Genomic DNA, 26,100 nt, shown 5'->3' with positions numbered 1-26,100 from the left:
CGCATCATGTGGCAGCCAGGGTGTACAGCGTCAAGTGAAGTAAATCTGGCTATGGTGAGGCCATCCCTGGCCTCCCGGGCAGCAATGTGTTGGGTGCTGATGCCCTCTGTCCTGTACAGCACCAGTTGATTGCGGAGTAGGTTGGTGCTGCTGGTGTTGGGGCTGACCATGGTGGGATTCTGAGGACCAAGGTGAGATAGTTTCAAGGACACCGATGCTGATGTAATAGATGGGAGGTGAAGTTGAGATGACAGAAGTGATCTGTCAATGGTGAGAGGTTGTTCCAATGAGGTGACACTGAACACAGTTTGCTCCAAACACTTGCAACCTGTATAAAGCTCAAATCTGTTTTCCAAATGCAGTAAGCAACAGCTTCTGTACTTGGAAAGTGAGCAGCTATGAGATGGGAGCTTTTATAGCACATTTGCAGCTGTCAAATAAAGAAATATCATAGTGACACAACTCCGGACCTGCTTACCTGACATCATCCCCGAGCAGCGGGGAACCTGTGAGCGAATCGTAAAATTTAAAGTTGACCTCAAAATAGTTTTTAAGTGCTTGTTAACAAGCTCTTAATCATCTAAATTGCCTCCCCTGCTGCTTGGTATCGAGTCTGTTTAGCGATGACAGACCCAACATCTGGGAAACTAGCCACAGTCAAAAAAAAAATTTTCCATCCGACCCGCCACCAAACTCGAAAAAGTCCCAATAATCCGGGACAAAATTAATTGGCATTCGGAAAAGTATGGGCTAATAAATTAAAGTCAGCACGGATTTATTAAAGGCAAATAGTGTTTGATGAACTTGATCGAGCTCTTTGAAGTAATGGAGAGGGTTGATGTGTATTGGACTTTTGAAAGGCATTCAACGAAGTGCCATCAGCAAAATTATAAACCCATGGAATTAAAGGGACACTGGCAGTGTAGCTACCGAAATTGGCTAAGGGACAGAACGCAGAGAATAGTGGTGAACAATGGTTTTTCAGACTGGAGGGAAGTATACAGTGGTTTTCCCCAGGGGTCAATATTAGGACCACTGCTCTTTTTGATATATATTAATGACCTGGACTTGGGTATACAGGGCATAATTTCAAAGATTACTACATTTCCGAGTTTCATGTCATCTGTAAACAATGAGGAGGGTAGTAACAGACTTCAGGAGGATGTAGACAGACTGGTGAAATGGGCAGACGCATGGTGGAGATGCAGAGAAGTGTGAAATATATTTTGGTAGGAAGAATAAGAAATATAAAGAACTAAATTTTACAATTTTAAAGGGTGCAGGAACAGAGACCTGGGAGTGTTTGTACACAAATCTTTGAAGGTTGCAGGACAAGTTGAGAATGTTGTTTTAAAAAAATAGGACCCTTAGCTTTATTATTAGAGGCTTAGAGTACAAAAGCAAGGAAGTTATACTAAACCTTTATGAAACACTGGTTAGTCCTCAGCTGGAGTATTGGCCTGGAATTTGCAGTCAGCATCAAAGTGAAGGGCACAAGTGCTACTTGGGGTGCTGCTTTGGTACCCACCTGTGCTATGTCCCAGCCTCTTGCGCATCCCCGATTTTCATTGCACCTCTGTTGGCAGCCGTGCTCTCAGCTGCCTAGGCCCTAAGCTTTGGAATTCCCTCCCTAAACCTCTCCACCACTACCTCCTTTAAGACATGATGTGGAGATGCCGGTGTTGGACTGGGGTGGACAAATGTAACATGTAACCCCACCTGACGTAGAGTCATCCAGACTCGAGTCGTCGTTGGCTTGTTCTCTCTACACAGATGCAGCCGGACCTGCTGCGATTTCCAGCAAAAAAAATGTTTTAAATGTTTTTCACAGACCCCAGCATCTGCAACATTTGACCCCACCTCATTGTTCTTTGATGTAATGTTTTCCTGACTAACCTGTTTGGACACCTTTCATACCTTTGATTGCTGTGATTATCTCTCTGCCGAGGTGTGATAAAGGGCAGTTAGAAAGATTACCTGTAATCATCTGGCAGTGTTCTCTCACTATATATGCTGTGCCTATATGCTTCACTTCACCTGACGAAGGAGCAGCACTCCAAAAGCTTGTGATCTCAAATAAAGCTGTTGGACTATAACCTGGTGTTGTGTGACTTCTCACATTTGTCCTTTAAAACACTCCTTAAAACCTATCTTAATATCTCTTATGTGGCTTGATGTCAAATTTAGTTTGATAACAGTCCTGTGAAGCCTTGGGGCGCTTTACTACATTAACGGCGCTAGATAAATGCAGGTTGCTGGTGTTGCTCATCCATGCAGGTGGTTTGTTGAGGCCATTTCCCTCTCTTGGTCCTGCTGTTACTCCAATCAGCCCCTGAACAAGGGAGCTGATCCAGGAAGTAATATTTTTTTGTAGGGGGGGTGGCGGTGTCTAGGCTGCCTGGCAGACCTGGACTCTAGGGATGGGGCCCATAGGAAGTGTATTTCAGTGTAGCCGTTTCTACCTCCATGTTGGTTCAGAGTTTTCGTGCCTCTGCTAGGTGAGGGGAAGGGCTGCCTGACCAGCCCACCTTCAAACAACTCTTCCCCAGGGACTGCAACTTGATGTGGAGGGAAGGCTTGCGTGCTCCTATGACCTGTAAGAGCTATGATGATGGGTGCATAACTTTTGGTAGGGCTACCCAAGCATGACAGGTCAAAAGGTATGAGCCAAACTAATGGCACTCTCTGTAGGGGGTTGCAAGTCAGGCTAACGACCTGTCCACGTAAAAATGGCCTTCATTACGGAAACAAGTCTGTTACAGACTTGCAAATATAAACATCAACTATGGAAAACCACAACTGCTGAATGTAAAGCAAGATGATATGCCAATCAGATTATCTTGCTGTGGACAGAGTAGTGGGAAAAATGGGTTGCCTCGTGTGCTCCTAAGCACAGGAGACTTAAGTTGGAACAACTAACATCACTAAAAACAGAATATCTTGTCAAATATCTCATTGCTGTTTGTGGGCCTGCATTTCAAACCATATCAAATGCAAAGGATAGTTTTTTACTACATTGAAAGGTAAAAATGGCAGATACTGAAAACCAAATAAAAACATTTTCTGTGTGTAAAATATCCTAAAACCCTTTACAATGATGGCTCTGCTTTGAACTGAAGCACGATTATGCCTTTTATGTTCACTTACACACAGTGGATCTACTTTTGTGATCATTCCACACTATAATGAAATATTAAATGTAGTATTTAAAAGTGCTTCTGGGTGACAAAAAAATCCAGGAAGGGATTATCACTTAAATGGAAAGAAAACAAAGTGCATGGAAAATCAGAGATGATGGGGTCTTGATTGACAACAAATAGAAGCTGTTACAAAGCTCGGTGGCAGGGAGTAAAGCAAATCAGATGTTGGTCAATGTTGAGCCAAAATAGTGGGTAATCCTGCCACTTGATAAATCATTGGTGTGAACACCCTTAGAAGGGGGGGTATAGTTCTGCTCGTCACAGTACAATATTGCAGCTATCGAAAGGATACAGGAGAGCAACCAGAGGGATTGGGCATGTTCTGACTGGAAGGGAGGTTGAGAGGGGATATGATTGCTGTTTTTAGGATTTTAAAGGGATTAATGTAGACCATGACAAGCTGTTTTACTTTGTTCAGTAGAACCAGAGGACACGGTCTGCGCTTGAAGAGGGGTAAATTCAAAACTAATCTGCAGAAACATTTCAGTGAGCAAGTGGTAAATCAATGAAACAGGCCCCCCAGGGAGATGAGGGAAGCAGTTTGTATCGATTCATGCAAATACAAATTAATTTCTTTCAGAAAGTACTATTTTGGGATATAGTATATGTGTAATGCTTGGGAGAAAAGGTGGCTTTGGACCTGCGGTTACCAAAGCTTTCTCACTTGGGTGTTTCCTCGTCTCATGCCTGGGTCTGTTGTAGACTAATTGATAGAGACTGATTGCCACGATTAGTCAACAACTCCATTATCACGACTACCAAGATGCAAGAAGGCGAACTAGACCCTTTTTTCAATCTACCATGACATTTGATTATTCCTAATGATCTGAATAGATGTAAAATCATTGGTTAAGACAGAATATAAAATCACCTTTGTGATACCAAGAAAAATGAATAGGTCTCTTCTTCCTGGAATAGGAAGATGTGGCTAGTTGAATGTGTCGCTGACTGCTCCTTGATCAACTGCCACTAGATATACTGAAGCAACATGCAAGTGTCCTTCTAGGAGACTGGAGAAGCTTCTGGTGTGTATAAATGTCAATCATGAACGGAACACCACTGTTGTGGCTGCTGATTATTCAGCAGCAGGATTTCTAATTTACAGAAATGACTTGTAAGAATTCATCGCATACTTGGTGCAGGTTATAGTCATGGAGTTATACAGCAGAGAACGAGGCCCTTCAGCCCATAGTGTCCGCGCCGGCCAGCAAGCCCTGTCTATTCTAATCCCATTTTCCAGCACTTGGTCCATAGCCTTGTATGCTATGGCATTTCAAGAGCTCATCTAAATGCTTCTTGAATGTTGTGAGGGTTCCTGCCTCTACCACCCTTTCAGGCAGTGAGTTCCAGATTCCAACCACCCTCTGGGTGATAAAGTTTTTCCTCAAATCCCCTCTAAACCTCCTGCCCCTTACCTTGAAACTATGCCCCCTGGTTATTGACCCCTCTACTAAGGGGAAAAGTTCATTTTTATCTACCCTATCTATGCCCCTCATAATTTTGTACACCTCAATCAGGTCCCCCCTCAGCCTTCTCTGCTCCAAGGAAAACAACCCCAGCCTGTCCAGTCTCTCTTCATAGCTGAAGCGCTCCAGCCCAGGTAACATCCTGGTGAATCTCCACTGCACCCTCTCCAATGCAATCACATCCTTCCTATAGTGTGGCGACCAGAACTGTACACAGTATTCCAGCTGTGGCCTAACTAGCATTTTGTACAGTTCCATCATAACCTCCCTGCTCTTGCCTTCATTAGCCGAGGCATAGAATATAAGTATCCCATATGCCTTTTTAACCACCTTATCTACCTGTCCTGCTGCCTTCAGGGATCTATGTACATGCACACCCAGGTCCCTCTGATCCTCTGTCCTTCCTAGGGTCCTACCATTCATTGTGTATTCCCTTGCCTTGTTAGTCCTCCCAAAATGCATCACCTCACACTTTTCAGGGTTAAATTCCATTTGCCACTGTTCTGCCCATCTGACCAACCCATCTATATCGGCCTGTAGCCTGAGGCTTCCCTCCTCGCTATTTACCACTCCACCAATTTTCATGTCATCTGTGAACTTATTGATCATACCTCCTACATTCATATCTAAATCATTAATGTACACTACAAACAGCAAAGGACCCAGCACCGATCCCTGCGGTACACCACTGGACACAGTTATAAAGAATAAAACTTATAATGCATCGACAAAACCATAGATTACAGGTGATGCATTATTTATTATTTAGGTCTATGTATCTTAGTCACATTCATGTGAAATTCAGCCTTTTGTACATTTCGAACACATTCAGACTATATTATAGGTGAAGGTTTGCCCAAACTTCATTAAAAAAAAAAAAGACTTTCCAGTCCCCAGTGGTTTGCGGCAGTCTTATGCCTCTGATGCTGCCTTTTCTCTCTCCTCAATCATTCGATGCTTCTGTTTCATTAGACATTTTCTGGAACTACCATAAGCCCCCAGATCGCCATCTGCAAAAAGAGAGAAAAATATCAGCAAATTATACAGGAGATCAGATATAAAATTTCCTCCACTCATAGAATGGCCACAAAAACACATCGTCCCACGTTCTCGTTTACCAAAAGATGCCTTGTGGAACATGTATGAATGTTTTCTTCAGTATAAGCAAGCAGAGCACTGTAAACCGTTAGGTGATCTAATCTAGTAGAAGTGTCCACCTCAAGCACTTTTTCATGGTGGTCTAATCATCAACATTGACAAGCATCATTGCGAAAGAAAAAGTTTGCTGTATAATTTCTTCGAAACTGACAGTGGCTTTTTTTCTTCAGTAGCATTCCTCAGCATAGTCATGACCTACGTCAGTGAGACCCTGCAGTCTCAATGTACAGGAAACTTTCGTTTAACCGGAGGTTAAAAGTCCGGAAAGCTCTATCTACCGGCAAAATTCAGGAGCTGTTTTCTATAAGTTTTTTTACTTCTCGTTGCTTTTTTTTTTCCCCAGTCAGGCTCTGCAAGGTCTGTAGCTAAGCAACAGCTTCAGCTAGAGACGCTTGCAGCTGCAGCCGACTGTTTTGAAGCTGTTGCTAAGCAACAGGGTTTGTTGATTCACACGGCGCTGAAAAGCTCTATGTTTTAACATTAGCGCTGGTTTATATGGCAGTTTTGATCTAACAGCACCAGCTCGGTCCCGTCAGTGCCGGATACCAGAAAGTTTCCTGTACAACTCTGATATGTATCAGCAAGCTAAAGGGATCAATTCAAGATTTATAGGGATTCCCTTTGGGAAAAAAAACTATTATACTTAAAGAAAGTACTAACAAGAGCAGTTCATGGGATGGGTGCTTAGAACAGGTTTTGCTAGATAAGATACAGTACCACTTTTTAATAGCACATTAGACTGGTTATATGATTACTTATAGAAATAACCACTCTGCAAGTGTTGCTTACATCTCGATTGGTAGCCTTTGGCCCCTTGCTTGAATTGCTCCAGCTCCTTAGCGCAGTTCTGTATGCAGCTGTTACCTTCCCTTTGCTGACAGGCCCTCAGACGCTCCTGAAGAATTTTCATAATTTCCTGATCTACCTTGCTGCAGAAAAAATGTGCAAGTTTACTTAAACCACAAAAACGAAAGACGTGCTGCTTGATATTAGATGAATTGCTGGTTGGAACAGTCTACTAGCTTTGGCAACTATTGAATACTAGACTTCCATCACGTGGGTACATATCCGAACTCTAGCCTCAGTTGCTGCTTTACTATGAGATGTTGTAACATTAAAGTTTTTAATGAAATATTGCAGTGTCACAGGTACAGCAGATGCAGAAAATCAAAGCACAGACATCAACTGAAGACACGCCGGAACGGAGCTTCTCCCTCATGAGCTCTGGCAGGATCCCTCCCCTGTCCTGAACATTAAGGTCAGAGAACAAATCAGGTGCATCTTCCGGACACGTTAATATTCAGGTCCTGAACAGAAACGGAAGTTTGGAATGAAAGAGAAGGTGGAAGGGAATGACAATGAGAAAAGGACAAAGAAGGAGCTACTGAAATAGAGGAAAAAGAGAGGACTTCAGTTACATGGAAAGACTACAGAAGCTGGGGCTGTTGACCAGCTGGGTGGGACTGCACTCGCCTGGTTCCATTCTTCTCTATCTTATCGTAGCCAGAGAATCACCTGCAATGGCTTCTCTTCCCACTCCCGCATCATTACCTCTGGTGTCCCCCAAGGGTCTATCCTTGGCCCCCTCCTATTTCTCATCTACATGCTGCCCCTTGGCGACATCATCCGAAAACACAGCGTCAGTTTCCACATGTATGCTGACGACACCCAGCTCTATCTCACTACCTCTTCTCTTGACCCCTCTACAGTCTCTAAATTCTCAGACTGCTCCACCACTGGATGAGCAGAACTTTCCTCCAACTAAATGTTGGGAAGACTGAAGCTATTGTCTTTGGTCCTGCCACAAACTGCGTTCCCTAGCCACCGACTCCATCCCTCTCCCTAGCATCTGTCTCAGGCTGAACCAGACTGTTCGCAACCTTGATGTCATAGTTGACCCTGAAATGAGTTTCCGATCACATATCCGCGCCATAACTAAGACCGCCTATTTCCACCTTCGTAACATCAGCCGTCTCCGCCCCTGCCTCAGCTCATCTGCTGCTGAAACCCTCATCCATGCCTCTGTCACCTCTAGACTGGACTATTCCAATGCCTCCCAAGTTCTACCCTACATAAACTTGAGGTCATCCAAAACTTGGCTGCCCATGTCCTAACTCGCACCAAGTCCCATTCACCCATCACCCCTGTGCTCGCTGACCTACATTGGCTCCCAGTTAAGCAATGCCTCGATTTTAAAATTCTCATCCTTGTTTTCAAATCCCTCCATGGCCTCACCCCTCCCTATCTCTGTAACCTCCTCCAGCCCCACAATGCCACCCCACCCACCCAAAATGTCTGCGCTCCTCTAATTCTAGTCTCTTGAGCATCCCTGATTTTAATCGCTCCACCATTGGTGGTCGTGCCTTCAGCTGCCTAGGCCCCAAGCTCTGGAATTCCCTCCCTAAACCTCTCTGCCTTTCTACCTCGCTTTCCTTCTTTAAGACGCTCCTTGAAACCTACCTCTTTGACCAAGCTTTTGGTCACCTGCCCTCATTTCTCCTTATGTGGCTCAGTGTCAAATTTTGTTTTATAACACTCCTGTGAAGGGCCTTGGGACATTTTACTATGTTAAAGGCGCTATATAAATACAAGTAGTTAGAGCAGAGAAGGTCAAGGGGCGATTTAATAGAGATGTTCAAAATCATTAGGGTTTTGATAGAGTAAATAAGGAGAAGCTGTTTCCAGTGGCTGAAGGGTCAATAACCAGAGGGCACAGATTTAAAGTAATTAGCAAAAGAAACTGAGGCGAGATGGGAATTTTTCACACAGCGAGTTATGATGGTCTGGAATGCACTACCTGAAAGGGTGGTAGAAGCAAATTCAATAACAACATTCATAAGGATATTGAATACTTACATTGAGTCTACAGCACAGAATCTACTCTATCAAAACCTCTCATCATCTTGAAAACCTCTATTAGGTCACCTCTTAATCATCTCTGTTCTCAGCAGAACAGTCCTAACTTTTCCAACCTCTCCTCATAACTGATGTCTCTCATCTCTGGTAACATCCTGGTAAACCTCCTCTGTACCCTTTGTTATGCATTTAATGAAGACAGATGCAAAGTACTCATTTAATACTTTAGCTATGTCCTCTGCCTCTGCATGAAGATTTCCCTTTGGGTCCTTCATAGCCCCAACTTTTTCCCTAGCTAACCGCTTTCACTTTATATGTTTATAAAATGTTTTAGGGTTCAATTTAATGGTGCCTGCTAATCTTTTCTCTTAACCTCTCTTTGCCTTCCATATTAACTTTTTCAATTCCCTCCTATACTTTTCATAATCTTCCTGGTTATTAACTGAATCTGACATTTGTCATAAGCCTCCTTTTTCAGTTTCATGTTAACTTTTATTACCTTTGTCATCCACATTAGCTTTGGATGCTCTACCTTTTCCTCTCGGGTCTGGTATCATCCATGTGAATCTTTTTTGCACCTTCTCCAGTACCTCTACATCCTTTTTATAATATGGAGCTCAGAACCATGCACAGTACTCCAATTGTGGTCTAACCAAGGTTCGACACAAGTTTAACATAACTTCTCCGCTTTTCAATTCTATCCCTCTAGAAATGAACCCCAGTGCTTGGTTTGCTTTTTTATGGCCTTATTAACCTGCGTTACTACATTTAGTGATTTGTGTATCTGTACCCCTAATTCCCTTTGCTCCTCTAGCCCATTCAGTCTCTTATCCAAGCAGTACTTGAAGGGAAAACATCTGCAGGGCTATGGGGAAAGCGCAGGGGAGTGGGACTAATTGGATAGCTCAAAAGAACCGGCATGGGTACGATGGGCTGAATGGCCTCTTTCTGTGCGGGATCATTTTATGAGAGAGGGGGAATGCGAGTATGAAGGATATTGGGAGAAAGACGGGGGGGGGAGGGTGGAAATTAGTGATAAAGGGAACTGGGAGAGAGAAACGACTGAGGGCGAAGTGAGTGTGGGAGAATCTAGAGTACAATCTGATTTCAAGCAAGTAATTGGAAAGAAGGCATTTCAAAAGTCATACTGATGGCCTACAGCAACAACTTACATTTATATAGCGCCTTTAACATAGTAAAACGCCCCAAAGTGCTTCACAGGAGCGTTATCAAAACAAAATTTGACAGCGAGCCATACAGGGAGATGTTAGGGCAGATGGCCAAAAGCTTGGCCAAAGAGTTAGGTTTGAAGGAGCGTCTTAAAGGAGGAAAGAGAGGTTTAGGGAGGGAATTCCAGAGGTAGGCAAGTGCAGTCCCATCCAGCTGGACGGTGAAAACGTCTGAAAATTACTCGCATGGTGTAAATTAGTTACAGAGCGTACTAGTTTCTACCTTGTTTAATATTTGTGACTTGGTAGCTATACAATTTCCTTTTCCACCTGTTGAGCTTTGAAAGGTTGGCCACTCCTGGCCCAGATGATTGGGCAGGAGGAAATAGTTGCCACAGTTCAGAGTGCAAACAGTGAGAAGAACCTTCCTCTTCCTGTTGTACTTAACTGTGTGAAACATAGAAGATAGGAGCAGGAGTAGGCCATTCGGCCCCTCGAGCCTGCTCCGCCATTCAATGCGATCATGGCTGATCATCCAAACTCAGTACCCTGTCCCTGCCTTCTCCCCATATCCCTTGATCCCTTTAGCCTTAAGAAATATATCCAACTCCTTCTTGAATATATTTAATGAATTGGCCTCTACTGCCTTCTGTGGTAGACAATTCCACAGGTTCACCACTCTCTGGGTGAAGAAATTCCTCCTCATCTCTGTCCTAAATGGCTTACCCCTTATCCTTAACCAGAGGTTGCCTTTAATAACTTTATTAAAACTATCATTTGTCTATCTCCGCCTACAAGAAAAATCAGGTTTGCACCTCCAGTAAAATACCACCTTCAGAATTTTATTCAATGGGATTCAAATTTTTAAAATCAGATACATACTAGTCCCTTCTCCATTGCATCTCCGCCTCATAGTAGCAGAGGTAATCACCCAACTGGCAGTCAGTCAAATCCGGCACGCGTCTGAAATGCTGATGGTAGTAGTAGAATTTGCTCTTTCCTCGCTGGCGTTCCACCCATTCTGCAAAATGATTTTTTTTTTTAAAAAAGAACAGCATTTAGGTTTTTAAACAAACCCACGGTCATAATCACCCAAGCAAACAGGTTGCAAGTCTCCTCTTCTCTGATGGCAAGGTTCACAGTGGACTTTGGTATTTACTAAATTAGAGTAGGAGTAATCGGAGGCTCGGGTTAAGCTTCAGGGGGTTCAACCATTGTGATGTAGCTTTTAGCTGTGCTGCCCCCTGGACCAGTCTAGTTTTGTCCCACGTTGAAGACAATCCTACTTTTAAAAAAAAAGCACTATCCACGCTCAAAAAGACTTCACATGGATGGAGAAACGTCCCAACCATACATGCGACCATTTCACTTAGTGATGGCAGGTACAACAGAAATGCCAGAGTTTTTCCTGGCGGTAAGATATCGGACACTACGTAAGACAAGGCCCCAGCCATGCATCTGATCCATGCCAGCTGCAGGATGCTTGTACTGTTCCGTGATTCAAAGTGGGATGGAAAATCCTATTCCCAAGCACTATAGTTGTTGAAAAATGGCATCATCTGAAATTCAGCTAAATATGCACCACACTGTAAAAGATTATATTTTTACTAAACAGATTAGACTGCATTGTTCCCAAGAGGTTGTATCACACATTATAAACCACTAAACAAAGGTATGTTTTCGCCATTTTACCTACAAACTATACATGAATATTCAATGTCAAATTAGCAAATTAATCAGCGTACAGAACAATGTTCCCATTAGCAACTGCACCATTTGGAAAGTGTCCACCTGTAGTAAATTGAACAGTAAATGGTTACTCCTGTTGGTGTTTGATCCATGACTGATACCAACTTATTGGCCCGGACTTTGCGCTCTCAATGCTGGCGTATGTTCAGCATACGCCACTGTAAGCCTTCTGAAAGGCCCCACAAGTCCCGGGTGTCCGCACGCGCTGTGCGTGCGTGAAAACCCGGAACTTGCGATCTGCCCAGGTTCACCTCGACAAATCTACCGCACCGATCCAAAAATCACTTTCGTGGTGCAGAGTATGGCTATTTGCCCAACTGCTGCCCAGCAAATGCCCACAAAACCCTTACGCCCGGTGTAGGGCTTGCCTTCACCAGCGTAAGGGTTAATATAAATCTTAAATTAAACATTTTTAAATAAAAAAATCATGCACAAACATTTAAAATTAGTTTATGTAAATTGTGGGACGGATTAAAGTGTTTAAAGTTATTTTTCAAAAAATTTCATTTTTATTGTAGGGACTTTAAATTTGAAAATGGGAACATTTATTTTTATTCCAGTTGTATAAATTATTTAATTATTTGGGGATTCCTTGTATGCTTCCGTTCGTATGCCCATAAGCATATTAGGAATTCTCATTTCTGAATGGAGGTCCGGGCCCATGTGATACCAGGGACGCTTTCAAACCGCCTGCGTCCCTGGGATCCATGGGCCTTTACGCAGGCATACGCCTAGAAGCCCAGGACCCGAACTCTCCGTAGCTGTGGAGCCTGAAGGTAGGTATGGATTTTTTTAAATCGCATCGGAGGCGTACTCCGACCGCAAATCCCAGGCCATTGACTGGATGTACAACAGTGCAGACCTGGGGCTGACAGGTTATTATCTCATCAAGGTGTCCCGATGACAAACTGGAGGAGGTAAATGAGATTGTGTTTCAGGATATCCATACTGTGAGGTCCAGAGGGGAAACTTTATCCTATTCGGGTCCTTTTTTCTTATCAGCTGCCTGGCAGCCAGTATGTCCCTTGCCTGATAATCTACATCCCAGGGTACTTAAGGAAGTGGCCCTAGAAATAGTAGATGCATTGCTGGTCATCTTCCAGAACTCGATAGACTCTGGAACAGTACCCATGGATTGGAGGGTAGCTAATGTTACCCCACTATTCAAAAAGGTGGTCGAGAAAAAGCGGGGAATTATAGACCGGTAAGCCTGACATCGGTAGTGGGGAAAATGCTAGAATCTATTATAAAAGATGTAATAGCAGAGCACTTGGTAAGCAGTGACAGGATCGGACAAAGTCAACATGGATTTACAAAAGGTAAATCATGCTTGACTAATCTACTGGAATTTTTTGAGGATGTAACTGGTAAAATAGATAAGGGAGAACCAGTGGATGTGGTGTATTTGGACTTTCAGAAGGCTTTCGATAAGGTCCCACATAAGAGATTAGCGTGCAAAATTAAGGCACATGGGATTGGGGGCAAGGTATTGACTTGGATAGAGAACTGGTTGGCGGACAGAAAGCAAAGAGTTGGAATAAACGGGTCATTTTCCGAGTGGCAGGCAGTGACTAGTGGGGTACCGCAAGGATCGGTCCTAGGACCCCAGCTGTTCACAATATATATTAATGATCTGGACAAGGGAATTGGATGTAATACAGGTATCTCCAAATTTGCAGACGACACAAAGCTGGGTGGGAGGGTAAGCTGTGAGGAGGATGTCGTGAAACTTCAGTATGATTTGGACAGATTGGGTGATTGGGCAGAAACATGGCAAATGTACTATAATGTGGATAAATGTGAGGTTATCCACTTTGGTGGCAAAAACAGGAAGGCAGATTATTATTTGAATGGCAATAGATTGGGAGAAGGGAAAGTGCAAAGAGACCTGGGTGTTCTTGTGCACCAGTCGCTGAAGGTAAGCATGCAGGTGCAGCAGGCGGTTAAGAAGGCAAATGGTATGTTGGCCTTCGTAGCGAGAGGATTCGAGTACAGGAACAAGGATGTCTTGCTGCAGTTGTACAGGGCCTTGGTGAGACCACACCTGGAGTATTGTGTGCAGTTTTGGTCGCCTCATCTGAGGAAGGATGTTCTTGCCATGGAGGGAGTGCAGCGAAGATTCACCAGACTGATACCTGGGATGGCAGGAATAACGCATGAGGAGAGATTGGTTCGATTGGGCTTATACTCGCTTGAGTTTAGAAGAATGAGAGGGGATCTCATCGAAACTTATAAAATTCTGTCAGGCCTGGACAGACTAGATGCAGGAAGGATGTTTATGATGGCTGGGGAGTCCAGAACCAGGGGTCACAGTCTAAGGATAAGGGGTAAGCCATTTAGGACTGAAATGAGGAGGAATTTCTACACCCAGAGAGTGGTGAACCTGTGGAATTCTCTACCACAGAAGGCAGTTGAGGCCAATTCATTAAATATATTCAAGAAGGAGTTAGATATATTTCTTAAGGTTAAAGGGATCAAGGGATATGGGGAGAAGGCAGGAACAGGGTCCTGAGTTTGGATGATCAGCCATGATCTCATTGAATGGCAGAGCAGGCTCAAGGGGCCGAATGGCCTACTCCTGCTCCTATCTTCTATGTTTCTATGTTTTCCAAGTTTGGCATTTCCGCTCTGAAACCAGCCGCTACAAAAAGAGCGAGCGATCTAGAATGATTCTCCCTCCTTCGGGAAAACCTCCCGCCTCAGTTGCTGCAGCACATGGAGCCCAGTGATTCTGTTCAAGTGTATATCCTCTATTTCTAATCAGTGTGTGCAGAAGAATCATTATTCTCAACTGGTACCGCAGGAATTGTGGTACTCAGCAACGCATATTAAAAGTAATTGGTGTGACCATCATACTAATTGATAATACAGCAGTTAATCCCACAAAATTATGACATTCTGTTATTAAACCAGGTCCATGGAATGACCCAACACAATGCTTACATTCCAAAATGGAGACAGCATAAAGTTCCAACTCGGAAACATTATTACATACAGATTGGGCGTCACAAAGAACTTAGCCAGTTCTCTTCTGGGGATGCATCATTGTACTGAATAAGCACTGCAGGTAGATGGGAACCTAGGGCATTTCCCACTCATGGCTTGTGGAGTAGAGGCCAATATTTCCCGGAAAATTCTGTGCCTGGATCCAAATGCAGACACTCAGGGTGAATTTTCCTCTTCAGCGTTGTGGTGCAAGAGCTTATTGCAAATTTGGGCACAATTTGCACACGACTTTCCTCTCACTTTTAATGGGAGGGAAACGGTGTGCAGTTCGTGCCCAGGTTTGCCAAGCTCGTAGGCCCAGGCATGTAAAGTAACTCAGACATACAGAAAAATGAACAACAATGCTGCCCCTGCCCACAAAGCCCAGTTTCTGTTCGTGCTTATGTTCCCAAAGTTCTCTACAATTGGGATTTTCCTTGTGTCATTTCTGGGTTTGGTTTGGCCAAATTGATAAGAGATTGTTATGATTAGTCAACAAGTCCATTGTGTGTCTACCAGGATGGTGGAAGGTGAATTAGATGGACCTTGGTCTTTTTAGTCTAGCAATTCCTTTGATTCCTACTGACTTGCTCTGTTTGAATGTTGCGGACCTGGTAAAAAAACATTGGTAAAAATCCTAAATCTGAACCCCAACATCTGCTGCTTGAGATATATGCGAATTGATGTAAAGGTGGATTTATATCTGTTGAATCCGTGATTCTTAAAGTATGATGTTTTCCAATAACTAGACGGAGGCTGTAACTTAACAATCAACAGGTGTTTACTGGAGGAGGGTAGTCTAAAGACTAACAGTACAGAGGCATGCTCAAGGCTTATATACAGGTGTGGTCACTGCCAGTACTACAGTATACAAGAGCTGCAAAAGTAGTTCTCTCTTAAAGGTACATACACTACATGTGGTAAACCACTGCTAACTCTGTACATGTCTGTGTGGTAAACCACTGTTAACTCTGTACAGGTCTGGGCATGTCTCCGCCCCTGGCTCCACCCCTAAGCCCGGGTATAAAGGTGACTCACCACCCTTCCCCCGGGAGCTCTTAGGATAGATCCACTAGCAGAGGCATGCTCCAGTTCTTAGTCAATAAAAGCCTACTTCGTATAAGTTCAACTCGTAGTCTTTGGTGTTGTTGATAGTGCATCAACTTTATTGACTAAATTTTCAACATGGAGCAAATCTTGAAGCCGGAACGTTTAGACCTGGATCCTCAAGCAGCAGATGCAGCCAATAACTTTGAACACTGGCTGAGCTGTTTCGAAGCCTTCCTGGAGGCCTCCAGCACTACCGTCACTACAGATGACGCGAAACGGCTTGTCTTGAACTCACGGGTGAGCCACCGAGTCTACTCGATCATCCGAGACGCCACAACGTACGCGGCCGCCATCGCGACGCTAAAGGAACAATACGTGAGGCGTTAACGAGGTCTACGCCAGACACCTCCTGGCTACCCGAAAACAGCGCCCCGGGGAATCGGGCGCCGAATATTTACTGGCGCTGAGAGTCCTCGGCCGGGCCTGTAATTGCAAAGCGGTGACGGCCAAGGAATGCACGGAAGACCTGATCCGAGACGCCTACGTAGCCGGCATCAGGTCCAACTATACACGGCAGAGGCTGCTGGAACAGAGGGGGCTCGACCTGCAGAAGACGGTGGCCCTCGCTAACTCGTTAGACGTGGCCCTCCAGAACATGGACGCCTACCCCCCTGACCGGATGGCCACGTGGATGTCACGGGAGCAGCCATCTTGGGACCCGGTAAGGCCACAAGCCGCCAGCAGCCCAACTACAGCTGCAATGACCAGAGGCCAGAAATGCTACTTCTGCGGCCAGGCCAAGCACCCCAGACAGCAATGCCCAGCAAAGGATGCGACCTGCTCCAAATGCGGCAAGAAAGGCCACTACGCGAGAGTGTGCAAGGCGAAATCGACCCCCAATTCCAGCAGCGCCGCGTGTGAACCGTGCAGGCCGCCATTTTGGACCCCACCAACCACGTGAGCGCCGTGCGGGCTGCCATTTTGGGACCACCAGCCGCGGGGGTGCTGCCATCTTGGACACCATTTCGGGACCAGGCCCCCGGCGCGGGCGAATACTACAGCGACCCACCGACCTCGACGATGGCCTCCATCACCCTGGACCAATCTAGGCCCCATCAACTAGCCAGGTCCATGATGAATGTAAAGGTAAATGGCTATGCCACAAATTGCCTTTTCGACTGCGGAAGCACGGAGAGCTTCAGCCACCCCGACACGGTGCGACGCTTCTCCCTATCGGTTATGCCCACACGCCACCAGGTCTTTATGGCCTCAAAGTCCCATACGGCGGACGTCGGCGGCTACTGTGTAGCGACTCTGACAGTGAACGGCATGGAGTACAGAGATTTTAAATTCCTCATCCTGCCACAGCTCTGCGCTCCCGTACTGCTAGGATTAGACTTCCAGTGCCATCTGGAGAGCGTCACGATGGCATATGGCGGGCCCCTGCCCCCACTTCAGTCTGCAGCCGGCAGAATTTAAACACGGCGCCGCGCAAAGTATGCAGCCTGTCCACCTTGAAGGTCAAACCCCCCCCCCGTTGTTCGCTAGCCTCGCCAAAGACTGCAAGCCAATTGCTACTAAAAGCAGGCGGTACAGTGCCGGGGATAGGAGCTTTATTAAATCAGAAGTAGAAAGACTCCTGAGGGAAGGGATTATCGAGGGCAGCACCAGCCCATGGCGAGCCCAAGTGGTGGTAGTGAAGACCGGCGAAAAACAGCGCCTGGTTATTGATTACAGCCAGACGATCAATCGATACACGCAATTAGACGCATACCCACTTCCCCGCATATCTGACATGGTCAACCAGATAGCACAATACCGGGTATTCTCGACGATTGATCTGAAGTCGGCATACCACCAGCTCCCCATCAGGCCTGAGGACCGCCAGTACACGGCCTTCGAGGCTGACGGTCGCCTCTACCACTTCCTCCGAGTCCCCTTCGGCGTCACCAACGGGGTCTCGGTCTTCCAAAGGGAGATGGACCGGATGGTTGACCAGAACGCGCTGCAGGCCACCTTCCCCTATCTAGACAACGTCACCATCTGCGGCCATGACCGGCATGACCACGACGCCAACCTAGAAAAATTCCTCCGTACGGCCCAACGGCTGAATCTGACATACAACAGAGAAAAATGTATGTTCCGCACCACGCGCCTCGCTATTCTTGGCTGCGTGGTGGAAAACGGAGTAATTGGCCCCGACCCCGATCGAATGCGCCCCCTCCTGGAACTACCCCTCCCCCACTGCCTAAAAGCCCTGAAGAGATGCCTAGGGTTCTTCTCTTACTAAGCCCAGTGGGTGCCCAACTATGCGGACAAAGCCCGGCCCCTCATCAAGTCAACCTCCTTCCCCCTGACGGCAGAGGCCCGTGCGGCCTTCACCCTCATAAAAGAGGACATTGCGAAGGCCACAATGCACGCAGTGGATGAGTCCATCCCTTTCCAAGTGGAGAGCGATGCATCCGACTTCGCCCTAGCCGCAACCCTTAACCAGGCGGGGAGACCCGTGGCCTTCTTTTCACGGACCCTCCAGGGCCCCGAAATTCGACACTCCTCAGTCGAGAAGGAGGCCCAGGCGATAGTGGAGGCTGTACGGCACTGGAGGCATTACCTGGCCGGTAAACGTTTCACCCTGCTCACTGACCAACAGTCAGTAGCATTTATGTTTAACAACAGACAAAGGGGGAAAATCAAAAATGATAAGATATTGCGGTGGAGGATCGAGTTATCCACCTACAACTACGATATCTTATACCGGCCTGGGAAACTTAATGAGCCCCCAGACGCCCTATCCCGTGGGACATGTGCCAACGCACAAGTCGATAGGCTACAGACCCTCCACAATGATCTCTGCCACCCGGGGGTCACCAGGTTCTTCCATTTTATTAAAGCTCGCAACCTGCCTTACTCCATCGAGGAGGTCAGGACCATGACCAGGAACTGCCAGGTCTGCGCCGAATGCAAACCGCATTTTTATAGGCCAGGCAGGGCACACCTGATTAAAGCCACCCGCCCCTTTGAACGTCTCAGCGTCGATTTCAAGGGGCCCCTTCCCTCCTCTGACCGCAACACGTACTTCCTCAATATTATTGACGAGTACTCCCGTTTCCCCTTCGCCATCCCCTGCCCGGACATGACCAGCGCCATAGTCATCAGGTGTCTCAACGACCTGTTCGCCATATTTGGCTTCCCCAATTACATCCACAGCGACAGGGGCTCGTCATTCATGAGCGACGAGCTGCGCCAGTACCTGCTCGAGAAGGGCATAGCCACGAGCAGGACTACCAGCTACAACCCCCGGGGTAACGGACAGGTAGAGGGGGAGAACGCAACGGTGTGGAAGACCGCCATGCTCGCCCTAAAATCCAAGGGCCTCCCAATCTCCCGCTGGCAAGATGTCCTCCCCGATGCGCTCCACTCCATACGATCACTGCTCTGTACTGCCACAAACGCCACCCCTCACGAGAAGATGTTCGTCTTCCCCAGGAAATCCACCTCGGGGACATCACTACCGCCATGGCCGACGTCTCCGGGACCCGTCCTGCTCAGGAAATACGTGAGGAGCCAGAAGACGGACCCCCTGGTCGAAAAGGTTCACCTCCTCCACGCCAACCCACAGTACGCCTACGTGGCGTATCCTGACGGGCGGGAGGACACAGTCTCAATTCGAGACCTCGCACCCTCAGGTACCACCCGAAACACCATCGATCACCATCCACTACCTGCACCCACCACCACTACCCACGACGCACCACCGGGGTGTCTACCACGAAGTGACGACATGCCGGTGTCATCCCTACCCCGAGAGGACGACACGCCAGTGCTTCGTCCCACGCGAGAAGCGGCCGCGGGCAAAGAACTGCCGCAACCGGCACCACGAAGATCATTACGGCAGACAAGACCCCCGGAGAGACCTTCGTATACGAACTCTTGAAACACTTCACCCCGGCGGACTCTTTTTTAAACGAGGGGTGAATGTGGTAAACCACTGCTAACTCTGTACATGTCTGTGTGGTAAACCACTGTTAACTCTGTACAGGTCCGGGCATGTCTCCGCCCCTGGCTCCACCCCTAAGCCCGGGTATAAAGGTGACTCACCACCCTTCCCCCGGGAGCTCTTAGGATGGATCCACTAGCAGAGGCATGCTCCAGTTCTTAGTCAATAAAAGCCTACTTCGTATAAGTTCAACTCGTAGTCTTTGGTGTTGTTGATAGTGCATCACTACACAATTCCTCCCCTTTTAGATTAACAGTACCCATAACATTCAAATAACAGTTAACACTTTAACATGCACATTAAACTGAAATAGTCCATTTATAGATTCAGTCTTTGGGGCGGCTTCCTGATCCTTTCTGGATAGCGCCTTTCCTGAGGTTCTTTCGTCGGTTAGTTCATCAGTTTCCGCTGCTACTGTTTGAGGTAGATGCTACCGGTATGTCGGGTTCATCCCCAGGGACGCGAGACATGGGGTTGACTCGTTCCTGTGACGCTAGGATCTGGTCGACGTGGCGTCTCACAATGTTCTCCCCGACATCCACTGTGTACATTAATGGCCCCTGCCGTGTGCATATCGTTCCGGGTTGCCATTTCTCTGTTCGGTAGTCGCGGGCCAAGACTGGTTGTCCTACATTGAAGCTCCTTGTCGGCTTCTCATTGATGTGCTGGAATTGCGTATCCTCAACATTTCTTCGCACATTTGGTCTGAGCAAATCCAGACGCGATCTCAACCTTCGGTTAAAGAACATCATGGCCGGGGTCTGGTTGGTAACTGCATGTGTCGCATTTCTGTAGGCTAACAGGAAATTGTCCACCTTATGCTGTAGTGGAATTTCATCATCGCACATGGCCCTTATCGCCTTTTTAAAGGTTTGTACGAACCTCTCAGCCAATCCATTTGTGGCTGGATGATACGGGGCGGATGTGTAATGCCTTACCCCATTCCTTCTCATAAATTTCCGAAACTCTTCGGACACAAACCGTGGTCCATTATCAGAGCAAATCTGCTCTGGCAAGCCGTTCCTGGCAAATATGGTCCATAGGACTGCAATCGTTTTCTCTGTAGTGTTTGAGGACATTTTGATCACCTCAGGCCATTTCGAGTGGGCATCCACTGCTATTAAGAACATGCACCCGTTGCCATGGAGAGGAGGGCCACTCCCATGGGTGTAGAGGGGCATGTGGTGGTGCATTTTGGACCTTCTGACATCCTGAGCAGCTCTTTGTTAGGTCCTCGATTTGTTGATCGATCCCCGGCCACCACACATAAGCCCTAGCAAGGCTTTTCATTTTCACCCCTCCCAGATGACTTTCGTGAAGCTCATTGAGCACTCTCTCCCTTAACTTGGGTGGAATTACCACTCGGGATCCACACATCACTGTCCCCATGCATACTGACAGCTGTTCTCTTCTGGATGAGAATGCTGGCAACAGGGAGTCACCATGTGTTGGCCATCCCTTCACCGTCAAATCATATACCCGAGACAGTGTCGGATCATTGCGGGTCTCCATCTCTATATCCGCGTTAGTTACTGGCAATCATTCAATTATTGACGAATAAAATATTTCGATAGGGTCCACTGCTGGTGCGTCCTCCACCGTAGGCAGTGGCAGGCGTGATAGCCCATCAGCGTTTCCATGCTGTTTCGTGCCCTTATACTCTATTTCATATTGGTTCGCCCCTAGAAAAGGTGACCATTTTGTAGCCGTTGTGCAGTCATCACCGGAACACCCTTCTTTGGATTAAAGATGGAGACAAGTGGTTGGTGGTCAGTCAGCAAGGTGAACTTCTGCCCATGCAGATAGTGGTTGAAATTTTTTACTCCCCATACTAGGCTGAGGGCCTCCCTGTCGATCTGGGCATAGTTGCGCTCGGCTGAGGTTAGTGACCGAGACGCAAAGGCTACTGGCCTTTCCAACCCGTCTGGGAATTTGTGCGACAGCACCGCTCCAATACCATAGGGTGATGCATCACATGCCAACCGAATTGGTAGTGCTGGGTTGAAATGGGCCAACACCTCTTTTGATGTGATCAATTCTTTGCACTTCTGGAAAGCTCGTTTACATTCGTCATTCCACTTCCATGGTACCCCCGTTTGCAGTAGGGTGTTCAGTGGGTGTGATACTGTAGACAAATTTGGTAAGAACTGATGGTAGTAGTTCACCAGCCCGAGGAACGACCTCAGTTGTGACACATTTTCCGGTGCTGGAGCCTTGACTACTGCCTCAATCTTTTCAGGGGACTTATGTAACCCCTCTTCATCAATAACGTGGCCACAATACGAGATCTGCTTCTGGAAAAACTCGCACCTGTGGCGATTAGCTCGTAGCCCATATTCCTTTAACCTAGTGAGCACCTTCTCCAGGTTGGCGAGGTGATCACTGTCATTTTCGCCCGTGACCAGGATGTCGTCCAAATAACACTGGGTCCCTGGGATCCCTTGCAGAACTTGATCCATTGCCCAATAGCCGGAGCCGATGCTACCCCGAACACCAGCCGGTTGTATTGGTAGAGACCTTTATGAGTGTTGATCGTGAAGTATTGTTTCGAGGCTTCTACCTCCATTTGCAAGTACGCCTGGGCCAGATCAATTTTGGTGAAGCGTTTACCTCCAGATAGCGAGGTGAAAATATCCTCAATCCGCGGAAGCGGATATTGTACCGTGTGAAGGACTGGGTTCACTGTCACCTTAAAATCCCCACAGATGCGGACCTTCTTTGATTCCCCAGGCATATTACTCAACGACCTCTTCATTACAGGAACGATGGGTGTAGCCCACTCGCTCCAGTCTACTTTGAACAGTACTCCTGAACATTCCAACCCTTCCAGCTCTGCTTCGACGGCTGGTTGGATCACATAAGGCACTGGTCTGGCCTTAAAAAACTTTGGGCTTGCATTTTCCTCTATTTTAATCGTCGCTGTTATGCCTTTTAGTGTTCCGAGTCCCTCCTGGAACACTTCTTGTGCGTCAGTTAGCATTTTTGACAGTCGTCCAGGTGTGACGTCGTCATCCTTTTTGGCCTCAACCTTCAGTGCCTGGATGGAATGCCAATCTAATTGTATCTTCCAGATCCATTCACATCCTAGTAGTGGTGGTCCTCCATCTGGCAATACATATTAGGTCCATTTTAGGTATTTCCTGGCCTTTGTATATCACTTTCACCCTTATTTTTCCTTTGGGGTAGACTTTTTGCCCCGTGTACATCTTCAAGACAATCTCTGTAGCTTCCAAGGGTATATGTGAAAATAGCCGCTTGTAGTCCCTTTGGTTTATGACCGTTAGGGCTGACCCTGTGTCCAATTCCATTTTCACTTGGACTCCGTCTATCTGAGCGTGACCCAGATAGTCTGGTGATCCTCCATTTTAATTACCTTATGTAGTTTCAGACAACCCAGCTCCTTGCTTCCGGAGTCTGTGTCACTTTTCTGTTCGTCTGAACTACTGTCCATCACCTTGTGTACCTTTTTGTACTTCTCCTGTGGAGATTTCTTGCTGCTGGTTTTCTTCCCTGACCTGCAGACTCTTGCTATGTGTCCTGCTTTTCCACACTGTCTGCACACTTGGTCCTTGAACCAACAATCCTTCTGGTCGTGTGTTGTTCTGCCGCAGCGATAACACTTCCCTGCTCCATATGACATTTCATTGGTGCCATATTCTTGCGGTCTCCGTTGTATCTCTGCAGCGTCCCGTGCGGCTGCTTCGTGTGATACTGCTATGCTGAAAGCCTTGTCCAGTGTAAGATCCTTTTATGATAGAAGCCGTTTCTGGGTTCCTTCACTTTGAAGCCCACACACAAACTTGTCCCTTAACGTATCTGCTAGTCCCAATCCAAACTGGCAGTGTTTCGATAGCTTGCGCAGTTCCGTTAAGTATTCAGCATTACTTTCGTCTTTATGCTGGTTCCTTTTGTGGAACTTAAATCTTTCTGCTATCAGCAGCGGTGTGGGGTTTAAGTGGTCCTGTAGGATTTCCACTATGCTTTCGAAATTCTTATCCACTGGCTTCTCTGGGGTTATTAGGTTTCGCAGTAAGCCATAAGTTTTTGCACCCATGGAATTCAACAAAACCAGTGCTTTCCTAGCATCTGGCACTTCATTCGCCCTGCAGTACACCTCAATGCGTTCCACATGTCGCCCAATCATCGACTTCATTGTCGAACGCAGTGATACTGCCACTCTTTGGCATCCCTGGGTGTGATTAAACTGTCTAAAATGGCATCTCCCGCGCTCTCCCTTCTTCTCCGCTGGCACAAAATGGCGTCTCCCGCGCTTTCCTTTCTTCCCGCGCTCGCCCTTCTCCGCTGCGGCTTCTAAAATGGCGTCTCCCGCGCTTCCTTTCTTTCCCCCACGGACGTTCAGCCCTTGAGCCCTGGCTGTGCTCTGCGCGTTCTCCTGTGCGCCTCTCCCGTTGCCGTCGCTCGGTCCTGATCCCGGCTGCTGCTTTACCCTCTCTCTTTTTTTTGTTTTTCCTCGATGCCGCTCGGTTTTCAACCCCCGGCTGCGCCCTGTGCGCTTCACCCTCTCTCTTACCCCGTCGACGCTGCTCGGCCTTTTCTGTGCCGTCAGTCGGCTCCAGCCACCGCTGTCCGGGAAGGGTCTGCGCAGTACCTGTTGCCAGTCTGTTGCTGGATCGTCGTGGCTGGGGAACCAAGCCCGGCTCTCAACAGCCTCCCCTGCGATGTTCACTCTCTGCCGGATGACTGGGCGGTTGCTCGTGGTCGACGCCCGTGCTTCTGGCCTCGACTTTCTTCCACCGCCCTCCCGGAGCGAATCGTTGAAAGGAAATGCAGAGTTGCAGGTAGATTCGAATCGACCTCGTCGCCACTGTTGAATCCGTGATTCTTAAAGTATGATGTTTTCCAATAACTAGACGGAGGCTGTAACTTAACAATCAACAGGTGTTTACTAGAGGAGGGTAGTCTAAAGACTAACAGTAGAGGCATGCTCAAGGCTTATATACAGGTGTGGTCACTGCCATACTTACTATACAGGAGCTGTAAAAGTAGTTCTCTCTTAAAAGGTACATACACTACAATATCTGCATGTTGCAAGAAAGCAAAGACCTTGGACACTTCTCTCCCAGTTGCTGAGTGACCCCCTGTGCACTTGCAGCAATTTCTGATCACAAATTAAACACGGCAACGGGTGATTTGTGTACTTGAGGCGCTGAGTTTTCGGGCAGATCTCCTCTCTTTCAGGCGCTGTGACCTGCTGTGTATCTGCAGCAATGTGAAGGGCATTTCCCCCCAGCCCAGGGCCAGTGAAGCCAGCCTCCCCACCCTCACTCACCTCTGAAGGTTGTAACTGGCCAATCCACCGAGTAGTAGAAAAGTTTGCTGACAATAACCGCCGGGTTGGGCAGTCCGGTCTGCTTGTCCACGGCCGGGGTCCGGCTGGCCGGCTGCTGGTAAACGTCCTTGTCCCAGTCGTCGGGCATCGTAACTACCTCGGTCAATCAACCAGTGTGCGCAGCCGCACTACACGCACAGAACATGGCCGCCGCTCCGCGCACAGTGACACACTCAACATGGCCACCACGCCGCGCACGATGACACACACAACATGGCCGCCGCTCCGCGCACTGTGACACACTCAACATGGCCACCACGCCGCGCACGGTGACACTCACAACATGGCGCCGTCTATTTATACACACACAAAATACATGGCCCCTGTTACTAACAATAATAGAATACAAAATTTATTACTTTTACAGATAAACTATAATCCTAATCTGTTTTTGCATTCCCTGATGATGTCAACTCTGGTTGAACTATTCCTGGAGATTTCATCACACGATCTTCAACCGCTCAGCCCAGTCAAACCACCTGTTTTCCCAACTCCAATATTTTATAATAAAAACGGAAAATGTTGGAAACACTCAGCAGGTCAGGCAGCATCTGTAGAGAGAGAAACAGAGTTAACCTTTCAGGTCGATAGCAAAATACTGCAGATGCTGGAAATCTGAAATAACAACAGAAAATGCTGGAAAAACTCAGCAGGCCAAGCAGTGGAGAGAGAAACAGAGTCAACGTTTCAGGTCGATGACCGTCAAAACTGGAAAAAGTTAGAAATGTAACAGATTTTTAAGCAAGTGCAGGGGCAGGGAAAAAGGGGAGGGGAGGAAAGAACAAAAGGGGAAGGTCAGTGATAGGATGGAAGGCAGGAGAGATTAAATGACAAAAGGGATGATGGTGCAAGGCAAAAGGAGTTGGTAATGGGACAAGTTAAGAAACAAAAGATGATTCTAAATGAGGTGTAAATGGCACTGGCAGAATCACCAATAGCTGCCATGTGAGAGAAAAAGAAGAAAAAATAGGGGCAGAGGTTATGGTCTGAAATTGTTGAACTCGATGTTGAGTCCAGAAGGTTGTAAAGTGCCTAATCGAAAGATGAGGTGCTGTTCCTCGAGCTTACGTTGAGCTTCGTTGGAACAGTGCAAGAGGCCGAGGACGGAGAGATCAGAGTG

General features: G+C 47.0%; 1 protein-coding gene across 1 annotated transcript; it reads right to left on the bottom strand.

Moving 5' to 3' along the window:
• Positions 1-5,406: 5,406 nt before the first annotated feature.
• Positions 5,407-25,118, bottom strand: ndufb10 (NADH:ubiquinone oxidoreductase subunit B10). Its single transcript, XM_086000393.1, has 4 exons — positions 24,921-25,118; positions 10,732-10,870; positions 6,614-6,753; positions 5,407-5,676 (listed from the first exon to the last, which is right to left on the bottom strand). Exons 1-4 carry the CDS (start codon positions 25,066-25,068, stop codon positions 5,579-5,581), a joined length of 525 nt encoding a protein of 174 aa, XP_085856519.1. The 5' UTR covers positions 25,069-25,118; the 3' UTR covers positions 5,407-5,578.
• Between the last annotated feature and the right edge of the window lie 982 nt (positions 25,119-26,100).

This window comes from Somniosus microcephalus, chromosome 11, assembly GCF_052327205.1.
Source record: "Somniosus microcephalus isolate GS21.2 chromosome 11, FLI_Smic_1.0, whole genome shotgun sequence".
Taxonomy (NCBI): domain Eukaryota; kingdom Metazoa; phylum Chordata; class Chondrichthyes; order Squaliformes; family Somniosidae; genus Somniosus; species Somniosus microcephalus.
This window is presented reverse-complemented; position numbering and strand designations above follow the sequence as displayed.